This window comes from Opisthocomus hoazin, chromosome Z, assembly GCF_030867145.1.
Source record: "Opisthocomus hoazin isolate bOpiHoa1 chromosome Z, bOpiHoa1.hap1, whole genome shotgun sequence".
Classification (NCBI taxonomy): Eukaryota; Metazoa; Chordata; class Aves; order Opisthocomiformes; family Opisthocomidae; genus Opisthocomus; species Opisthocomus hoazin.
In genome coordinates, this window is record NC_134454.1 from 77,526,184 (window position 1) to 77,546,100 (window position 19,917).

General features: G+C 40.7%; 1 protein-coding gene across 4 annotated transcripts in view; it reads left to right on the plus strand.

Annotated features, from left to right (window-relative positions):
• Positions 1-19,917, plus strand: part of ADAMTS12 (ADAM metallopeptidase with thrombospondin type 1 motif 12) — a 170,386-nt gene that overhangs the window by 47,076 nt on the left and 103,393 nt on the right. For all 4 annotated transcript variants that reach the window (XR_012761860.1, XM_075410653.1, XM_075410656.1 and 1 more), the window contains one exon: positions 13,938-14,112. Coding sequence is in view for 3 of the 4 variants with exons in the window: in XM_075410653.1 (XP_075266768.1) it covers positions 13,938-14,112 (175 nt within the window). In the remaining variant the exon portion in view is untranslated. The remainder of the gene's footprint in view (positions 1-13,937; positions 14,113-19,917) is intronic.

Genomic DNA, 19,917 nt, shown 5'->3' on the forward strand with positions numbered 1-19,917 from the left:
CAGAGTTGTGGCTTACACTGTGTTGTCCAAAAATACTTGTGCATCCCTTATATCTGAAGGATCCACTGACCTGTCAGCCTCACCTCTGTGCCTGGGAAGATCATGGAACAGATCCTCCTAGAAGCTCTGCTAAGGCACATGGAGGACAGGGAGATGATTCAAGACAGCCAGCATGGCTTCACCAAGGGCAAGCCCTGCCTGACCAACCTAGCGGCCTTCTGTGACGAAGTGACTGCATCAGTGCACAAGGGAAGAGCTATGGATGATGTCTGTCTGGACTCGCATAAGGCTTTTGACATGCTGTTGTGTCCTGCCCTAGTCCTTCTCTCTAGATTGAAGAGAGATGGATTTGATGGGTGGACTGTTTGGTGGATGAGGAATTGGTTGGACGGTAGCATCCAGAGGGTAGTGGTCAATGGCTGAATGTCCAGATGGAGATCGGTGACAAGTAGTGCCCCTCAGGGGTCTGGCACCAGCACTGTTTAACATCTTCATCAATGACACAGACAGTGGATCAAGTGCACCCTCAGCAAGTTTGCTGATGACACCAAGCTGAGTGGTGCGGTCAACACACCTGAGGGGCGGGATGCCATCCAGAGGGACCTGGACAAGCTTGAGAAATGGGCCCATGTGTGAACCTCATGAGGTGTGCATCTGAGCCTAGAGAGGATTATTCATTGCTTTTAGAATCTGCATATAGTTTGTTGTGATGTAGGCTGTCAGATTTCCTGCTGCAAATAAATGAATGAGGTTGAGCCAGGGGTGTATTTGGTTCAGTATTTGTTTTCTGGTTTTCGTTGTTGGAGAGAAGAAGGAAAAAAGACATAGCACCGACAAAGAAACCTGTCAACTTGAGAAAATCTCACCTGAATTGTTTTGGGGAGGAACAAAAATAGCTTTAGCTTGGCTAGTGCAAAAACATTGTTTTTCAATGATACCATTTCCATTAATGATGCTTCAGTGCTTCTGTCATGATATGGCATCATCCTGTGCAAAAATTCTGGTTTTGAAAATGTTTCGCTCAAAAAGCCAATCTCATCTCACAATTGTTAAGATTTCTGCATCAAAATTCTGGTACTTGGCTGTGCAGCTCTGGCTAATAGTGAGGGCAGAATGAATTGTTTATTGTATGTACTATTTTTGTAAGTTCACCTTTGTGAGGGGTGAATTGTGAATTCTTAGTGATTCAGTCCTGACTTCCTACCTCAGTTTGTTTCTAAACAGTCCTCTGAGCACACAGAAGCTTATTAGATGTTTATGGGTCAAATATACCTTGTCTTAAAGAATGCTAAAGTCCATTGGAGTTCTGTCAGGACTGTGTATCATAGAATCATAGAATGGTAAGGGTTGGAAGGGACCTGAAAGATCATCTAGTTCCAACCCCCCTGCCATGAGCAGGGACATCTTCCGCTAGACCAGGTATATGATCTAATCTTCATTGTCTTCTATTTCTTTCCATTGTTACCAAGGTTTTGAATGTTCAGTATTCTTAGACTAGCAAGAATCATGCCGAGTAAGAGCTGAAGATACTCACTATCTTCCAGGTTTGAGTAAACTGTTACTGTTTCAGTACAACATCTTATTCTACAGAATTAAGAGCATGTCTTTAGGAAAGTGTTTCATCTGCAAACAACATCTGTCTGATCTGTACAAAAAGTATTTTCTTATTCTTTTTGCATATTTTCCTACGTATCACTGTATCAGTTTCACATGAAAAAGTATTATAGATCCTAAAGAAACAAATTGCTGAATTCTTAGAAATGCTGAACATCTGTGCCTTTTTTTTTAAGTTAAAAGTGATTTTCACCGTTTCTGAATTCCTGAAAGGTATATTATGAGGATTTCAAAACAATGCCAATTTTAAAGACAAAACTTTAACATCCTGTGAGCAAAAGCAGAGGTGACAGCAGAAGTTTAACAGAAAGAAAATGAATCCTTTTACTGTAGCAAAATACTTTTCCTCACATGCCTGTTCCAAATAATGTTTTACTGGAATTTTATGTCAGATAAATAGCCCAATTCTTCTATATATGGTCTTTTTGTGCTATGGGATACCACACTGAAACCTAAAAGGCTGACTGCTGCTTTTAAGCAAGACAAAATGAAACGCTTTTATCACAAATGGTGTTGTATTTCCAAAACAGCAAAACCAATCTATTTTCAGTCAAACAAAGAATTATTTTGATGGAAAGTCGAATTCTTCTATCACCTTCAAATAAAAACAATAGCTTTTTCAACAGGCAAACCCTAGTTTTTACAGAAATATTCTACGGAAGAAACAAACACATGCATATCAGAACACTTAGAAGTCGAAATCCTAAATTCATCATTTTTAGACTTAAATTTATCCCCTTGATCTCCATGGGTGAGCTGCACAACTAAGGCACTTTCTTTTTGCAAGCAGACACCAGTGTAGCCCCAAGAACAGTTTGGAAAAGGGGCACCTTTTAAAGGAAGTGGTTAGTGCTTGCATGAAGTGTTCAGACCTCTGGCAGTACAAGGTCAGCCCCAAAGCCCAGCCTGCCCCATAGTCAGTCTGGGACAAGAAGGCATAGTCTAAGGAGACAGAAAGGAGTGCACGTGCCCTGCTGTTAAGTCCCAGAAGGGCATCTTGGGCTGACGTTATGGCTAAAAGAAGCTAGAAACCTGGAGCGTGAAAGGCACAATAGGAAGAAGCCCCTAGGGCTGCAAAAGCAACCAAGATGGCTAAGCACCAAACCAAGAAAGCCTTTTCTACTGAAAAAGCTCCTGGAAAGGCAGCACCTGAACAGTAGATTGTGATTTCCCTGTTGTTGGAGGGTGCTAATTTGCCAGACCCTTGGCTTTGTTGAGTATGCTGCTGACTTCCAGAAGGAGATAATGGTCAACAACAGATTCCTGGGAAGAAGTGTAAGAACAATACTGGAAAATAGGGAAATCTCCTCGTTATGCTGTCTGTTTGTGAGCTGTAGGTGGTATTTTTCTATTTAAAAATCCAGAATTAATCTTCCCTACGTAGATTTATCCAGCCACTTCTGGAACCTCTCTAAAAATTCCTAATATGCAATTTTCTGTGGCAAATGCTCCTTCAGCTAAAGTATACCTCAGGTGAAAAAATCTTTTGTTGCCTGCCAGCTTCTTTTAAAGTCCTCTACCGCTTATGCCCAGGCAGACAGCAAACAGTCAGAAATTTCCAGTTTCTCTGTGCAGCTTGCTGCTTCCCCGTTTTGTCCCTTTTCCAGCCTTTTCAGGTTCTCATCGTACCGGGCCTTGCTCTGAAGAGCATTGAGCTTGCTGATTTCCCACCAGCTTCAGGAGGATCTTAAAGTATTCAGCGCCTTAGAGAAGGTAGTTGGCATTTCATCAGATTTAGCTCCTAGCAGGGAGGGCCTTGGAGTCAGCAGAGATTTTATGCTAGCCCTAGCAGAAGTAGTTTACTGAGTTACTGTTTTTTTACCAAATATGATTTGGTTTTTACTGAGTATATGTCCTGCCAAGTGTTGAGCTGAAACTTGCCTGTGGGTAGGTTGAGGAGTTTTTGTTTGTCTTGCAGGCTTTTGTTCTTATTGGGAGGTTTTTTTGCACAACTTGAATTTCAAAGCGTAGGTCATCTCTCTGCACCTCTGACAGAGTTGTTAACTTTTTGCCTGTGAACTGTTGTCTCTCACACTTGCAGGTAATTTTGATGATATATCAGTGTGTGCAGTGTACCTCTCATATCAACAGAACCGTGTTTCAGTCAGAATTCAAGCTTTGGGTGGGGGGGAGGGTGTTAAATCAAGTTCAGAGTTACCTTAAGTGCTTTATGCTTTTAAACTGACCTGAACACAGTGCTGAATCTGATCAGTCTTCAGCTTTGGTATGCATGGGAGCTGAAACGTACTAAATTTGTGAAAACATTTATGGTGGTGTGCCAGATCAGTCATAAAATCGCTTTGTTCTTCTTTCTCAGGTGGACACTAGTAAGAGAGAAAGTCAAATGAGTGACATGTGCTTTGCCTCAGGCCAGCAGAAGCTTAGCACTTCCGTTGTCATTGCCAGTTATCATCACGCTGGTTCCCAGATCGCCATGTGCTAAGCATCAGCTGTGTCCTGGCAACTGTGCTTTGTCCTGCATGTTCTGGGACTCTGTTTGAATCTTTCAGTTCTCACAGTTTCATTGCATTTCTTCTCACCTCTCCTTCTACATCCCATTTCTTACGCTCGATCCTTTTTCAACACAGCCACTGGTTGTGATGCAAAATAACCTTTTCAGTGTAGCGTGTCACTCACTTGACACTGATACCGTAATGTGCCACAGCTGCCCGCAACTGGGGACCGAATTTTTCTGTTTTGTAAGGTGTTTGGTTTTGATAAACTCCCTCCTCCTTCATTCCTCCCCAGTGAAAGTGCAGCAAGCTGCAGCTTGAGTATGGCTTGCAGCCTGTTGCAAGGCTATGCAGAGCAAACAGAGCAGCTGTTTACTCATACCACCCGTGGAAACAAGGGCAGTATGTTTCAAGCTGCAGTTGTTGAGCAGACACCATGATTCATTCTGTAGACACAGAGCAGAAACTCCATGTCACAGTGCCGCTCTGAGGGAATCCTTCAGTGTGGGCAAGTCACCTTTTAGAAGGGCATTGGAAGCATAAATGGTAAGTGAAGAAGAGACTGAGGGCGTCAGTATGGGCTACGTTGGTAGGTCACCTTGGTGTGACACTTTCATGGTAAATGGTGGCATGATCCTTCCTAGGCATGCTGAAATTAATTCCTAAGTCCCATCTATGGTGCACACCCAGAGGCTTCATGAGTTTGGAGAAAAGAGAGGCAGAAGCCTGCTCCCCCAACACACCTGTGATCACGACTGCAGACCTAAAATACGGTGTCTGGTCTCGACATTTCTGCTTGCTTTTGAGCCTGGACAGAATGAAGCTAGGAGAAGAGCGTCAGCAGGTGGGTGAGCATAGTCCATTTTGATGTTGCTTTTCCCCACGAACTTCTGTTTCTTCAAGCAGAATAGTTTCTGTGGAGTGGCAGAAGTTGGGCTGTGACCTTCCCTTGCTCTGCTCTTGAGGACAGTAGAGCTCCTGCCATGCTTTCATCTGCTGCAAAATGGGATAATTGTGCTTTCTTCCATCTATCTGCACAAGTTGTGGCAGCTGTCATCATTTGTATCTCTGCTTTTCTGGCTGTTGACTAGGGTTCTCGTGGGTCACAGTAATACAAACAATACTTGTCAATCGAAACAATGCCACTTGTCATTTGATCAAATATTTGCATTTAGTTATTCTCTAATAAAGTTTGAGCTCTGCACTATTAACATTGTCATGCTCACTAGCTTGAAATTAGTTTTAGAATATAAGTGATGAGGAAGCGAAAACAGCCATGGTGCTTTCTGTCTCTGTGACTAGAGATCATATCTGCTCTGTGGATCCTCTTGCTTGTGTTTTTGTTGCTAATAGAATGCACAGTTTAGGCAAGGAACCTCTTACCAATCTGGTGTTTAAATCTTTACTCTTCAGTGTTTCTTAGGCTTTAAGTCATCAACCTTGATCTGCTTTGCAAACTGTACAAGTTTACTGTCTTCCAAATAAAATCTTTAGAACTTCTTATCCTGCTATGAAAGGTCTCAGAGGGGATTTCAAATGCTGGGTAGTACAAACCATCTTTATGGTGTTTATTTTCATTTTCATGAGAGGCTGTTCTGATATTAATGCGATTGAAATAAAATATTTGTACAGTGTAAGCCCCCTGGATACAGTGCTTTCTGAACAAGTTAAATTAGAAAAATATGAATTAGATGTTCCAAGAGTATTTTTCAGGAATAGAACAGCTGTTGTTCTTTCCTACACTTCCAAACTAAAGGTCGTTTTTGGAGGAATTGGGCAAACTTGTTGTTTTCTCAGAAGAGTGATGCTTGCCAAGTTGTTTTTGGATCCTAAATGAAGTCAAAACTTGCAAAAGTCTCACCCTCTTGTGACTATAGTCAAAGTAAGCCTCTTGCACCTGGAGAAACAGCTTTTTTTTTTTTTTTTTTTTTTTTAGCACATGTTGCCGTTAAAATTTCCAGCACAAAAGCAGGGGAGAGGGGGGGAGGAAGAAAGCATGTATAAGAGGAAGAGTCAAAGACTCAGAAAAATGTTGTTGTTCACCAAAGAGTGTCATTCAGGTTGGATAGCAAAGCTTAGTGATTTTTGATTTACATTTAACTTGCTATTAGATTCACCCTGAGGTAAAGCTTGAGGCTATACTGACTGCGTTTTCATACTCCTTACTTGATGGATTGCCCCATGTGACCCGTGTGATTTTTGCAGGAGGAAAAACTTCTGGGTGTGCTGTATTGTGAGGAGTGATGTAATTTGCTGTGTGGATGGGCTCAGAGCACAGACCAGGCACCAACCACTCAGCCTGTCCCAGTGGGGTGTCACCTGCCTGGCTTTGGGCAGCCCAAAGGACCGCAATGTTGTCTTCTCCAAAGACACAATGGACTTGTCAGTGATTGAGCAACAAAGAATATGTTGATAAAAAGTTCTTTAGATGTCAGGAGTGCTCTGGGCTGCAGACAGGCCATGGTAGTCCATCTTTCAGCTGCAGTGTGGAAATCACACTGGTAAATAGAATAAGGGTTCAAACTGTGTTTGAGTTAGTGAATTATAAACATCACCCACAGAAGAGGACAACACTCTAGCTTTTACACAGTTCTACAGAAAAAAAACCCGATGTTTTCAGCAGGATTTGGTGAAAAAGGTGCTATGAGACCAACGTTTCAAGTTTCTCAGTACCTAAAAAATAATCCTCCCCTTTCTGACTGAGCAATGGCATAGCAGGTCCATTTATTGTAGCTCTAGCTGAGCGCATGGGTGAAAATCTCATCTGGACTCGGTTGCTGGGTTTGTGTTCTGGCTGAGATAGGAACTGGTGACGACTCAAAGAGAAAGATCCTTGGGAGAAAAGTGACATATAGAAAGCAATTAAGTCATAAGCTGAAAAAAGAAAATAAACTCAGCACGTGTAATGTTTACAGATAATTTACTTCATCAGTTCAGATTCGTTTATTTGTGCCTGAAGTTCTCTGGTCATGCATGTTTCCTATGGCACAATTTTTTCTTTAATTAGAAAATTATTTTCTTCAAACCGATTTTCTCTTACCATGCATTACAGTTGTAGTAAGCAGCTGGAGCAAAGCACTTAAAGGTACAAGCAGCATCTTGTCTTCTTATTTTTGTTTCACGTTGCTTCTAAAAACTCGTTGAATTTTCAGAGTCTGTTGCTGCCCTGTTGTCAGAAATACTGCTGTCTGGGTTCAGTGAGTTACACACTGTTCTCACTGCAGGTGTTACTTTTTGGCATTGGTGTCAGCATACTCAGTTATTTACCTTCAGACTGCAAATTGTTGCATTTTTCAGTCCCTATTTATCCTGACATACAACCACTAATTCCAGCCCCTCCTGTCTGGGATAACATTGCGATTGCAACATGTTAGCCAAGGCTAAAGCTGCTCTTTTCCCACAGGACTCAGCTTCAGCTTCCCATGTGGAACTGATTGAAAAAATTCCACCAGAAAATATATTTTGACAAAACTCCTGAACTTTTGACCGAAAGAAGTATGTGAAAAATATCTTCTTTCCACTGGAAAACGCAGATTTCTACTGAAAATCAAAAAAGTTGGTTGAATGAGTCGGAAGTGTCCCAGGATCACCATGTCCTTCTGGCAAGCAGCATGAAGTGTGGGAGATGTGGAGTGTCCAGGGAGCTGTTGGTGTTAAAATAATGAGGCACTTGAACTATAAATCCCATCGAGTAATGTAGAAACACTTCCAGCACAGTCTGGGGAAGCATTTTGGGCCAAAACATGTCAGAATTTGGGGGTGAAGAGGGAGATATGAAGGAGGGGAGAACAAAACTTGAGAAAAAAATCTCTGGCACATTTTTAGGTTTTCCCCTATAGGCATTGAGGGAAGGAAACATACCCCCCCACACGCACACATCACACCACAGAAGCACCCACCTACCCACACAACACCCCACCCCCACCCCCCACTTATTTTCTGGCCATTTCTATTACTATTTTACGTGGTAGCTTTTCATAAAGAAGTTTAAATGAGGGAAACTTGGCTGCAGTAATTTTTTCTGTGGTGAAAACTAAACTCTATAATGAGCATAAGTACGACTGGCTTACTTCAGATGAGACTTTCATAACAGCACTCCTTTGTGTATTCTGAGGCCAAGTGAATGCACTCAAAGCAGGTGATGCTACAAGTGGCTAAAAAAAAAAGCATATATAGTATGTATACATAGCGTGAAATCCGAAAGACTTTAAATGAAAAATTCTTGGTTTTATATTTGTGAGTCAGAAAATAACAGATGTAAAGCAAAACTAAAGAAGTACTTAATCAGCAAAGGGAATTTTGCCAGTTCTGAGTGCTTTGAAGTAAGTTTAATGTGAAGATTGGTAGTGTTTTCTTCCAGTTGGTCTCAGCGTTTAATTTCTTGGTGTATAGCCTGTGCACGATGCAAATGCAAGTGCAGAACACGAGTTCAGAAAGTGCTGGAAGTCTCTGCAAGCTGTTTGAAAGCACATCTGCAGGCTGGAAGCGGGCTTTTACAGTCAATTCATCCCAAACAGCGCTGTCGGGCATGGTGCATTTTGTACTCTGATTTCCTTGATTGGTTTTACCCATAACTTTACACAGGTATCTCTATAACATGTTTCTTTAGAAGACAGAGCCAGAAATTGAATTAATAAAAAATATTACTTCCCCAGTAGGTTAGCATTTGAAATATGAAGTATTTATTTTTTTACAGTGATGGACCATTTCTGAGAGAACCACATTTCTCAGGGTTAAAACCATGATACTTCTATTCACTAGTGCTAATGTAAACGGTCTTTACAGTTCCAACTGATAGATCGTGTAATTGATGGATTTTTTTTTTTTTTAATTTGTAACTTAGAGTATAACTTTTGTGCGCTCTTCTTTATGATTCTGGACAGAAATGAAAATCATGGTTTCTACCTGACAGCCAATCAGTCAGAAATAAAATAGCTTCAGGATAAACAAAGCAAGGATAAAGGATTTTGATTTAGAAGATACACAAGTGCCTGACTTTTCTTCCAGTTACTTCTGGGAATAGTCATGAGAAGAACTTTTCTCTGGAGGGTATCAGCTCGTCTTCTTGTAGTAGTGCAGAAGTGAAACAGATATTTTCAGACATTAAAAAAATTCCATGGTACACGAATTAGCGGAAGGTTTTGAGGCAGGTTCCAGAATGTTGTGTCTTCTTCTCATCTCTGGTAAGTTTAGGCACACAAAGAAGACATTTGCAGATAATAAAAGTGGAGCATGTCACAATGTTTTACAGATTTTTAGAGGATATGGAGTAACGCATGTTTCGATATACATCTGTGCAAAAAGATCTACAATTCCTGAGCCTTCGTAAATTTGCTTTGGCTTATGGTACTTCAGATAACACAGGACATAGAACATTTCTGCCACATTTACAGAGCTGTGTTTAAGACACTGGTCTCAACAGCCCTTATCTGCTCTTGGGCTGGTTTTTGGGAGGAGTAATACAGACCAGAGAATCTGTTCAGGTAATTTTATTTTTTCTGTTTTCATCTTCTCTTCCAGCTTGCTTTCCCCACATGCTGTAGCACCATGAGAACTGCAGTTGCAAGATAAATTAGGGCAATGCATGCTCTGGTTTCAGGCCAGCAACATGGATTGAGAATAGCCGTATGTTGAAACTGTCGGGAAAGAGGGAGCACTGAGGGCTGTTTGGTGACGCACTGACTGACACCTTCGGAGAGAGATGACCTGGCTGGGTTACAGGATTCTGTCTCTGTCCTGTAACAGGGAACACATGGAGGCAGCTCTCTTTTCTGGGCAGAGTGCAGATAGCAATAAAATGCTGTGTAGGATGTAACAGCATTTCTCTTACTTTGTATTGTAGTGATGATGGTTTCATCCAAATTTCAAACATTTTCAGAAACTCCCAGAGCACAAAGTTCAAGTGAAAGGAGAGATTGCTTTTAAATGTCTTACTTTATTGGGGAATTTGTTACAGACAGAGCTGGGCTTTAGTCTGTAGACCAACAGAAAACAGGAGAAAGCTTCACACAGCAGTGATGATTTAGAACTTAGTTTTTTAATGAGGCTTCCCAAGTGCTGAATGTACGTTCCGTCTCATGACGAACATCAGATCTGTTCCATAAATTCGATCAAGATGCAGAGTTTATGTTACAGTGAGTTTAGAGGCAATACGGGCTCCGTGTATCCTTGCTTCTCCTTCCTCCCTCCTCAGACTGCACTGTGGAGGGACTCATGGCCAGAATTTGATGGCAGGAACAAGTAGGCAGGGATGGGAAAGAGGCAAGGATACTTTGTTCCCAAATGCTTTGTTGGGTTAAACCACGAATCTGAGGCAGAACACAGGCCTACTGACTTGTGGCCTTGAATTCATGGTCTTGATATTCTTCAAGCCTGCAGGAAGCAATGGGAATGAAGTCAGTCGTTGGTCGTCGTGAGGTCAGAGCTAAAACCAAAAAAACTGCAACAAGCCACGTCTGTGGTTCAGAAGTACTCAGTCAGTGGGCTGATGGGAACAGTTGTGCTCTCTTTGGTGATGAAGCTGGTTTATGTATTTCCGTACCATCCCGTCAGCTGTTTGTGGGGATGCACTGTTGCACTAATGCCAGAGATGGCTGTGTGGCTGTGCCCAGCAGTATTGCCAAGCCAACCATACAGAGTTGTCCATAACCTGAAAATACACGTATGCTGCTTCTTGTTTTATTGTGAGCTGGCAGCAGTTCTAGCTCCAGCTTAGTTTTGCTGCTTCATGGGCTTAGTTGCTTTTCAGTAAGCAGAGATTTTTGGATAGTCCCAATGTGTCGAGAGCTGTTGTAGCAAGTTGAACTGTGAGTTGATCATGCTCTGCAAATTCTGGAGTGTCTCCTTGGTAGACAGGTCCTCACGCTTCTTTGTGCTCTACACTGACTTTAGTCTGCGTGTCAAGTGTGGGAGCAGCCTTTATCTTCCCAAGATTGGACAGTCTGTAGTCAACACATATGAAAGTTCTGACAGTTATCAGCCTCTGTTAAAGAACAAATGTTAAAGCTATCATGTAGAAGTTACACATGCCTGAGGTAGCTTTCTTCAGGGGAGATCTGACATATAGACCTGGCTTCTTCCAGAAATTAAGGGATATTAAAAATTTCCACTTTTTCTGCATGAAGTGCAGGAAGCTTCTCTTGGACCTTGCCTCATACAACAAAGAGGAGACAAGCAGGAAGGTAGTAATTACAGCACAGAGAAGGACAGTGCTGCTAACTGTGTTTCTGTCCATATTCCGTTATCTGTCAACGTCAAGCATGAAACACATGCAGCAGATGTGAGTCGAGTAGCCACTCATACTCCAAGGAAAGCACTATGGTGACAGTGACAAGAACGGTACACAAACTAGCGCAGACAAGCAGTTACTGCAGAGAGCAGGAAGGACAACTTCTAGTTTTATCCCAGACCTAGAGGAAGACAGGCAGGATTTCTGCTGCAGGTGGGTGGGATGGTACAGTCGTGTTGCTGCACTTAACATATGTCCACAGAATGCAAGCTGGTTTGGGTTGTTGTGGCTGTGTTGCAACAGGAATGGCTTGGGATAGGGTTGTTACAGCAAAAAGCTGTAAGGTTGTGAAAATACATATTCCATACTGAAAAATGATAATGTTAAGAAAACAATAATAAAAAATAAATCAATGAGAATGTCTGAAGTCAGGTTCTATAGTAGCCAGTATATACTGGCTCATTGAACAACCTTTACTGCCATCTGTGTGTGTGCATGTGCAGTATGAAATACAATGAATTTTTGTTTTTTCTCCTGCTCCATACAGCTTGGATGGAGAGCTGAATTTTAACATGCAAACATTGCTGGGGAAGCTTGACAAATGAAGTCACTACTAATATACTTAATTTTTTATATGATTGCCTGACCCTTCTTAAGGTGTAAATTTGACACAATAGTCCAATGACTAATTAGCCTGCCCTATAAAATCAGAGTCTGCAGTGAAGATGGTTAATTCTTCCTGCTTCCAAATGGATTAAAAAACACAGTAGGAAAAGATGGTCAAATAATCAAGACTTTCAGAGTATCCAGGGAAGATCGAATCCTGTGGAGTGAAAAGGAATGGGCAAAGATTTCTAATGGTGCTTTGATTCCTTGAGCAGCAGGAAGAAAGCCACATCTACCGATTTCCTGGTGTAGCCTCTGTATAGACATTCCTGCTCTATAGATTCATGCTTGCCTGACATCTTTACCCAATCTGAGCATGAGATTTATTGCTTTTGTAGTGTGTCTCAGCTCCTAGATCAAAGGTAGACTTGATGTATAATTTCAAAAGAAACCTGAGCATTTTTGGATTTCGTGTTTAAGAATCAGAAGTCGTGATTTCTTTTTTCTTAAAAATGAAACAAAAAACATACAAGCAGTAACTGTAATCCCAGATGAACAAACATGTGGGACTTTGAATCCTGAACCTCTGAAACTTTATGGGTGTAACCAAGGCTTCAAACCAAGGCCAACCTCTGACTTTTAAACTTTGACTTGCACCAGAAAACTGGAAGGAAAGAGTTTCTTCTCTGAAGAACTGTTAGGCAAACTCTGTGAAATGGCAGTCACATTTATTTGTAGAAGTTTGCTGTGGGATGTGTTGGGCCTGTGGCAGTCGGCACGGAGGAAGCAAGTGTCTGGTAGAGGGGGCTTTGAAGCACGTTGCATGGAGATCTCACTGAGCTGCCTTTGGGTCCCTAGTACACAGAGCCCATGGTTGCTTATATTTTAAGAATGCTTTTCCTCCATTCATGTGATTGGCTTTAGCAACTGTCCAGGGAAGCTGTAAGACTTCAGAATGTTTCAAAAGTGTTTTCAAATTTGCCTGTCCTTATAAGTTTGAATACAGCAGCTGCAGGAACACAGTGTTGCTGTGGTTTTTTTCATGCTCTAGAGCAAGTTAAGAAGGCAAGACTGCACTGACCACAGCAAGAAAATGAAGAGGAAACAAAGCTGTAACAGTGGGATACTTCAAACTCCTGTCACATCCCCACTGTGGGCTGAGATATCAGAGGATCATTTGATTTAGATTTAGCACTGCTCTGTATATGTTGAAGTGGAAGGGCTATACAATGGTTTTGCAATGTTAGCAATCCCTGCAAAAATGCTGAGACACAAGGGACCAAGGCCATCCCTAGCTGCATGTGTCTCTTAGACCATGGCAGAGGGAGGTGTAAACTCATCTGTGTAGTCCAGATGGATATCAAAGGTCCTATAGCTCAATCAAAGCTGGGAGGATGATGCAGAAGTTATAGCATGAGTAATATTACAGCCTTTATTATGCAGGTCTGTTGTATGATCACAATAGCTTGTCATAAGTCATGAAAAGCTATTTATTTCTTCCACTGGAAACCTGGGGTCCATATGGATTTGTAGTCTTGAGTTGAAAGTGGACCACACACTCTAGCCTGTCTGACGGTGTGTGTAATCTGACTGTGAAATTGCAGCTAGGAGCAGAATTACACTTTGCACTTACAAAGCAGCTTCTATTAAGGGCTTGTTCTCTAGGGAATGGATGCAAAACACCAGAAGAACAAGACCTAACTCTTCCTAGCGCACCATGTTTGACAAATTAACTTTTGACCTTTCAGTGGCTTTGTACAAATATGGAATCCTCTGCCTCCATATACAGGATTTCAGGTTATTAGGAAGAATGTATTTTTACTATTCCTCTTTGCAGTATTACGCCTTTGTGAGGCACAAAGCAACGTTGATGTATGCAGCAAAATAAATGTTGCAAACCTGTTGTTTTCATATTTCTGCAGTGTAATGACTGGCTTATAAGAAAAACTCAGGGGTAATGATATGAAAAGAGTCTATTTTATTTTTGACTTCCAGTGCTGGACAGTGGAGATTAACTCTGTTGTGTTTATTTTCAGACTGGATTTTTCCATCTGCCCCATGGAGACTACTTCATTGAGCCCATTAAAAAGCATCCACAGAAGGAGGGAACACCCCATCCCCATATTATCTACGGGGCGAAGGTCCTTCAAAATGCTTTAAGGAGAAGACGGGCGATCCAAATGGAAAAAGAACAAGCATGTGGCTTGAATGGTACAAGCATTGCTGGATTTCTGCCTGTTTGCTTTCTGTATCTTTTTAAGCAGCTTTTATTTTCCCGTGGTGTGTGCCTTTCCTTCTGCTAGCCTTTTTATAAATTCTGTAAAAGAGATAATGCAAAATGAGAACATCTCAGTCAAAACACCCTGGGAGCCACCCATCTGGGTTCCTTTCTGAAAACTTAAATCCTCCTTGTGACTGATGGGATATGTTTTTCACACAATTGATACTTTCTATCCTTCACTTTCTTCTCCAGCCAGAACTGTTCAGTGAATTTTACATGAATTCTTGAGCACTTCTGGGATGTTGAGAATTGCAGTCATTATTATTTTTAATAAAATATTCTTACACCATGAAAATGCTGTCTTCAACATAAAATATCTCCCTTCTAATCCATGGTTTAAATTTAGGATTTCTAGATTCTCTTTGATAGTTACCTAAATATTAGAAGACTTTTATTTGGTTGTTATGAAAGTGGAGTGCAAGACATCAACAGCAAGGTGTTTTTTGTAGAAGCGTAAGTAAAAATAACTAAAATATTGGTGCAGTAATACTGAATGTCCTGTTTTTTGGGAAAAAGAACTGATACACTATCCTGGAAAGAAAGAGTATATCTAGAGGGTAGTTGGCATCTTCTCACTACAAAATGAGTTCCTTTACTTAGTAAAAGCACTTACTTGATTGACTTTATACCAAAAATTTACAGATACTGCATTGGTTCTCTGATGGCCTTCAAGGTGAGTCTGCACCAAACTTTAGAAAAAGTACAGTAATGGTAGGGAGCATGAGTAATAACTTAAATGACATAGGGCCCAAGTTATGTACAAATAGAGCTGCAGAATACACAGGGGTGTGTTTCTATCTGTTTTTCTCAGGTTAATGGTTAAAGAGTAGCTGGTTCTTTTCCAGGGGTGGAAAAAAAAAGGACAACTGTAGAAAACGTAATCCTCAGTCATGACTGCTGCTGAAGTTTTACTGCTGTTTAATATCAATTGATAAATGAACGAAACAAGCAACGACTCACCCTGCTGTATTTCTGATCATAGACCTGCTTTGCGCTTCTTGCTTGCTGGCCAAGAGCAGTGTGAAATGATAGCTGGGGGAAACTGGGAAGCTGATGGCTAGTGGGGAGCTCTTCGGTCATCTGTGTTATAGGGTAGGTGAGGATAAGGGGAAGCCGTAAGAATTAATGTGCATGCTGGTCCTTATTATTTTTCATCAAATAAAAATGTATCTACTTTTTAGACAAATAAGCCTGAAGCTGAAAAACCATGAGCATCTAATGTTGATGTCTGTTTTGGCTTAAATCTAGGACAGTTCTCTGATTTTCTGTTTTCTGATGACTGCTGGGATAAATGAGAGGAATTAGTTTAGATTTGCCCGTGAAGAATGAGGAAATGTTCTTGCCTACTGTCTTCCAGGTTTCTTTTATGCATGAAATAACATCTGTAAGCAATCATTTTAAGTATGGAGAGAAGGTAGGAGATACCAGCAGTCATGCTGTGTATTTGCTTTGTGTAGCTTGCTTATTTTCATTCAGCCTCTCGCTTTTTACCTCTTGTATCTTCCTTCAAAGTCCTGCAGAATGAGACAGAAAAAGACTGGCTGTACCTGGATGCTGGGAAAAATTGAGCATAGCTTCCCTGAGATTTCATCACTTAGGCTGAGTTTGCTCTAACAGGCTTTTGAATTTAAACTGCCTGTCTGATGTTATTTATTCTGATGTTATTCATCATCATGTGACAAAACTATGCCTGGTGGTAATAAGAAGTTCATGATATTCCAGGCTAACAAAGGGAGTGTCTTATGAATTAACAAAGTAATATACTGTCATTTATGTTTCTATGTTTAACTGACTCAGTTGGCCTTTAGAGGTAATGTCTGCTTTTGGTCAAGCAGTAATCTGCTTGACTGTCAGAAGTTAAGTAATCGGCATGAAAAAGTGCGTGGGGAAAAGAAAGCATTTCCTTCATTACATTTTTACCCTTTGTGTGACAGGATATAACAATCATTGGTTCCTCTAAAGGCCTTAACTCTTAATTTGTGCATTATGTTTTGTTATCTCACTTCTGTTGTAGCCAGCTCTTTGGCAAGGGTAGAAGCAACAAGAATTCAGAGTCATCTCTTGTTTCCATTATGCATTGTCAAAAAGCAGTTGCTCTTGTTAGAAGTGAAATATGGAACAAAAAAGGAAAGTGAGTTAACTCTTGCTTTCTGGGCTAAATATATTCACTACACAGGCTTTGACTAATACTTGGTGCATAAATAAATTTTAAAGGTGGAAGGCTGACTCTTCCCCATTTTCAAGACCTCAAGTGCTTCTTGCTGTTAAGTTTGATGCTAGAAGTCTGGTACACCCACGTGATATCACAGATGACCCAGAGTAATACCTTTTGGGATCACTGTAAAGCAAAACAGTTTAAGTTTACAGTTCACATTTAACTGTAGAAACAAATTGTATTTTACAGATTACACATCATGACCAATTTGTATTCTCAGCCCTAGCTTTATCCCCACTAAGCTGGGGCATAACTGATGAAGAGTTGCCTGCCAGACCTCTTGTAGGAACTGGTTTTCAGCATCAAATATTTCTACCTTGTGGGCTGAGATTGATCACACAGAATGTCTACTTCTGTTTATTTGAGCTCTGATCCTGTTTGGTTTTTTAACCTTAAGGTAAGGCAATTGAGTCATTTCTAAGATTTATGCTTGGGAATCACTTTGTGTGCCCAGACTAAAATGTAGTGGTGATTTTTTGTTGGAAAGGTTGAAAAACCTGAGTGCTTTCAAGTCCGTGGACAAAGTTGGGTGGTGGTTATAGTAATCTTTTAGTCAGAACTAACCTGTCTGTCAGGCAAGGAATATAAAGACTAGCTGTAATGGCAAAATCAAAGGAGAGGAATTAGTATGGAAGGGATTAGGTAGATGGTGCTGACCTCCTGTGTAGTCTTTTTCAAGCTCTTTTTAATGCAAGGGTCTTGTTGCCTTTTGGAAGAAGCCTTGTGCAGCCTGCTCACGACTTATGTGGTTGTTGCCATAGCAAGAATCTCCGGGCTCCAACCTGCTTGTCATCTGTCTCATCTATATACAGTAATACTTTGGCATCGGTTACATTCCTGTGCTTTGGCAATGATTATATTAATTAGTTTGTAATTTGCAATATTCTTAACAATTTCAGATATTTGGAGAAAAAGCATTGTGAGAAATGATATAAATTAAAACTAGGTTTGTGCTGTGCACTTCCACTGCTGCTTGGGCAACTGCCAGGTGACTCAGTCATTAGCTGCACTCAAAACTGAGTGCTAATCTTGAAGCAGCATTATGATACTGTACATTGCAAGATGCTGTATTACTGATTCATTAGATACCTGTATGAGAAGTAGCAAAAATGATAAATGAAAAGTGACCCTGAGCTTTATAAATAACTTCTCTAACTGTTTGTGCCTGCAGGAGAGGAAACTATGGGTTTGGGGATTTGTCTTTTCTTTCAAGATAGGTTAACTTAAACACTCGACAGTGCTTTGAGATATAATGGAAGAGAGAAAGTATTATCCGCCCTTCTACAGAGTAAGAAAAGATCTCCTCCCGTTTCTTAACGTTTGTTTTCATGCAGTCTGCCACAAGTTATTTGTTTGTTTGTGACCTGCAAAATGGAGATGTTTTGTGAAGTTTGTGAATGAAAATGCTGTGACATAATGGAGCCCTTCCTGACTCAGCACTACAGAGGGGCTGATATGGTACGAATAGATGGACTTCTTGGACTGGTGAGGTTGTCAGGTTGCTGTGGTTTAGAAGGAGGGTAGCTGAGTTTATTTTGTCTGCAACCCAGTGATTGCTGCAGTGGGCTGTAATACATGACTAGGGAAAGAAATATTTAGGGTTTTAAAATAGATTTCTGATAATACTTCATTGGAGCTTTAGGTGTATAGAAGTTGTCATATGCTCTGCCCTCATTTTGGCATTGAAAAGATTTAAAAGATGAGTTCCACACAGTTCAGAAGTTAGGATTAGTTTGGGTTATACATGGACCTCCAACTCCTTGTCAGCAGGGGAGTTATAAATGTTATACTGAACAGTTTGCATCTGGAGCTGGGGTGGGAAGGAGGAGGCAGAGGCTGGGTGCTGTGTGAAATGAGTAGAGGGATGAGGGGAGCTGAAGGAGTACAACAACATCATCTCTGCAAAACTGTTTTTAAGTCTTTTGAATCATGGCCTGATGGCGTAGTTCATTTAACAGGTGACTAGGATGCCATTAAGCTGTTCCAGACCATAGTTATTTGTTCTTCTTCATAAGGGTTATGTCTGAGTGCAGGATTTTGTTGAATCATGATCTTGCTTTTTGATGATTAACTTGATACTGCCAGAGGATTCTCTGCAATTTTTCTGCCTGCAAGTGTACAGCATAAACTGTTAGTCTTGGCTTTTGACAGTGAAGTCCTTTGTTTAACTGCTTGGAAGAGGGAGGGGAAAAAAGCCCAGGACACTGTTTTATTCTCAAAGGACAGCCTATCTTTTCTTGGAAGAACATTGTGGCTGATGTAAGCAGCCCTTCTTGCTGGCACAACCCCTGGTGCATGCTGTGTAGCTTCCATATCTTTTAAAGATTGATGCTGCAATTTTTCCAGTATTTATTTATCCTGTATTTAACCACATCAATTACTATTCAGCTTAATTTGCTTAGTTTCTCCAAAACACAGAGATTCTTATTCTTAGGGTGGTAAATTGACACATTGAATTGTAGTAACCGAGATTAATTCAGTGTAGAGGGAAGAGCAGCTTTCTGCCTGCATCGCTGTGCTTTCCATGAACAGGCTTTACTAACCTGTTTAAAAGGTGCTTGCCATGAACAAAGAGAAAATAGATACATACAGTCAGAATGACCTCTATTTTAAAGCAGGAACAAGGAAACAAACAGCCTGCAGGAGTACACGGAGTGTCTCTCATCTCTGGAACAGTTTGCATTGAACTGAAAACAGTGAGTGCTGGCTTGTGCAGGCAGCAGGAGATTTAACTTTTTACGGGTGGAGTATCTGGGAAAAGAAGATGTGATAGCTGGTTAGTTCTAGCAGTGCATGAAACAATTGCTGCTAACTGGTATCAAGAGATTTTTTCTGCCTCAAACAAGCTCATGAAGTGAAAGCAGAAGATTCTAACTTTCTTTCATGTTTCAGGAAGACTTTTTTTTTTTCCAGTTGCTCTTTGGAGTTTATTAGAAGCTAATCAGAAATAAGATAGACTTTTTTTCCTTGTCTTGAGCTTTCATTCTTCAGAAAAAGCAAAAGTCCACCTCTGTTTCTAAGACCTCTGGATTCTGTGCCGGGGAGATACGAATCCTAAACTTTGAGTTTCTAACATCTGACATATGAATTTAAGAAGACTTCTGTGTTCATTTCACTTTGCTATAAAAAATCCTGTTACTTCTAACAAATGAGCAGGCACAAATGTGTAGCCTTGCTAAGCAGTAATAAGGATTCTAGGTTTCATTAGCATGCAGATGTTTAATAGATGTGTTTACTTTTAGTTGAACTTCAGGTTTTAAGGACACAGAATAAGGTTATCTCTTAACGTGAGTAGCCTAGCAGTTAAGTATTTGAATTTAAGCTAGTTGTGTTTCAAGCTGGCTCATATTATAGTTAGTGGAGTAGAACAGTCATTGTCAAAGGCTGGTTCATCTTATCCTAAGATGTCATCTGACTTTTGGGGTGAATTGTCCTTGGGAGCTGCCTAGGCTGTAGTTAGAGGCAGTAGAAATATTGATAGAGGAGAAAGGAATAAAATGCTGTATTTTGTGCAATTCTG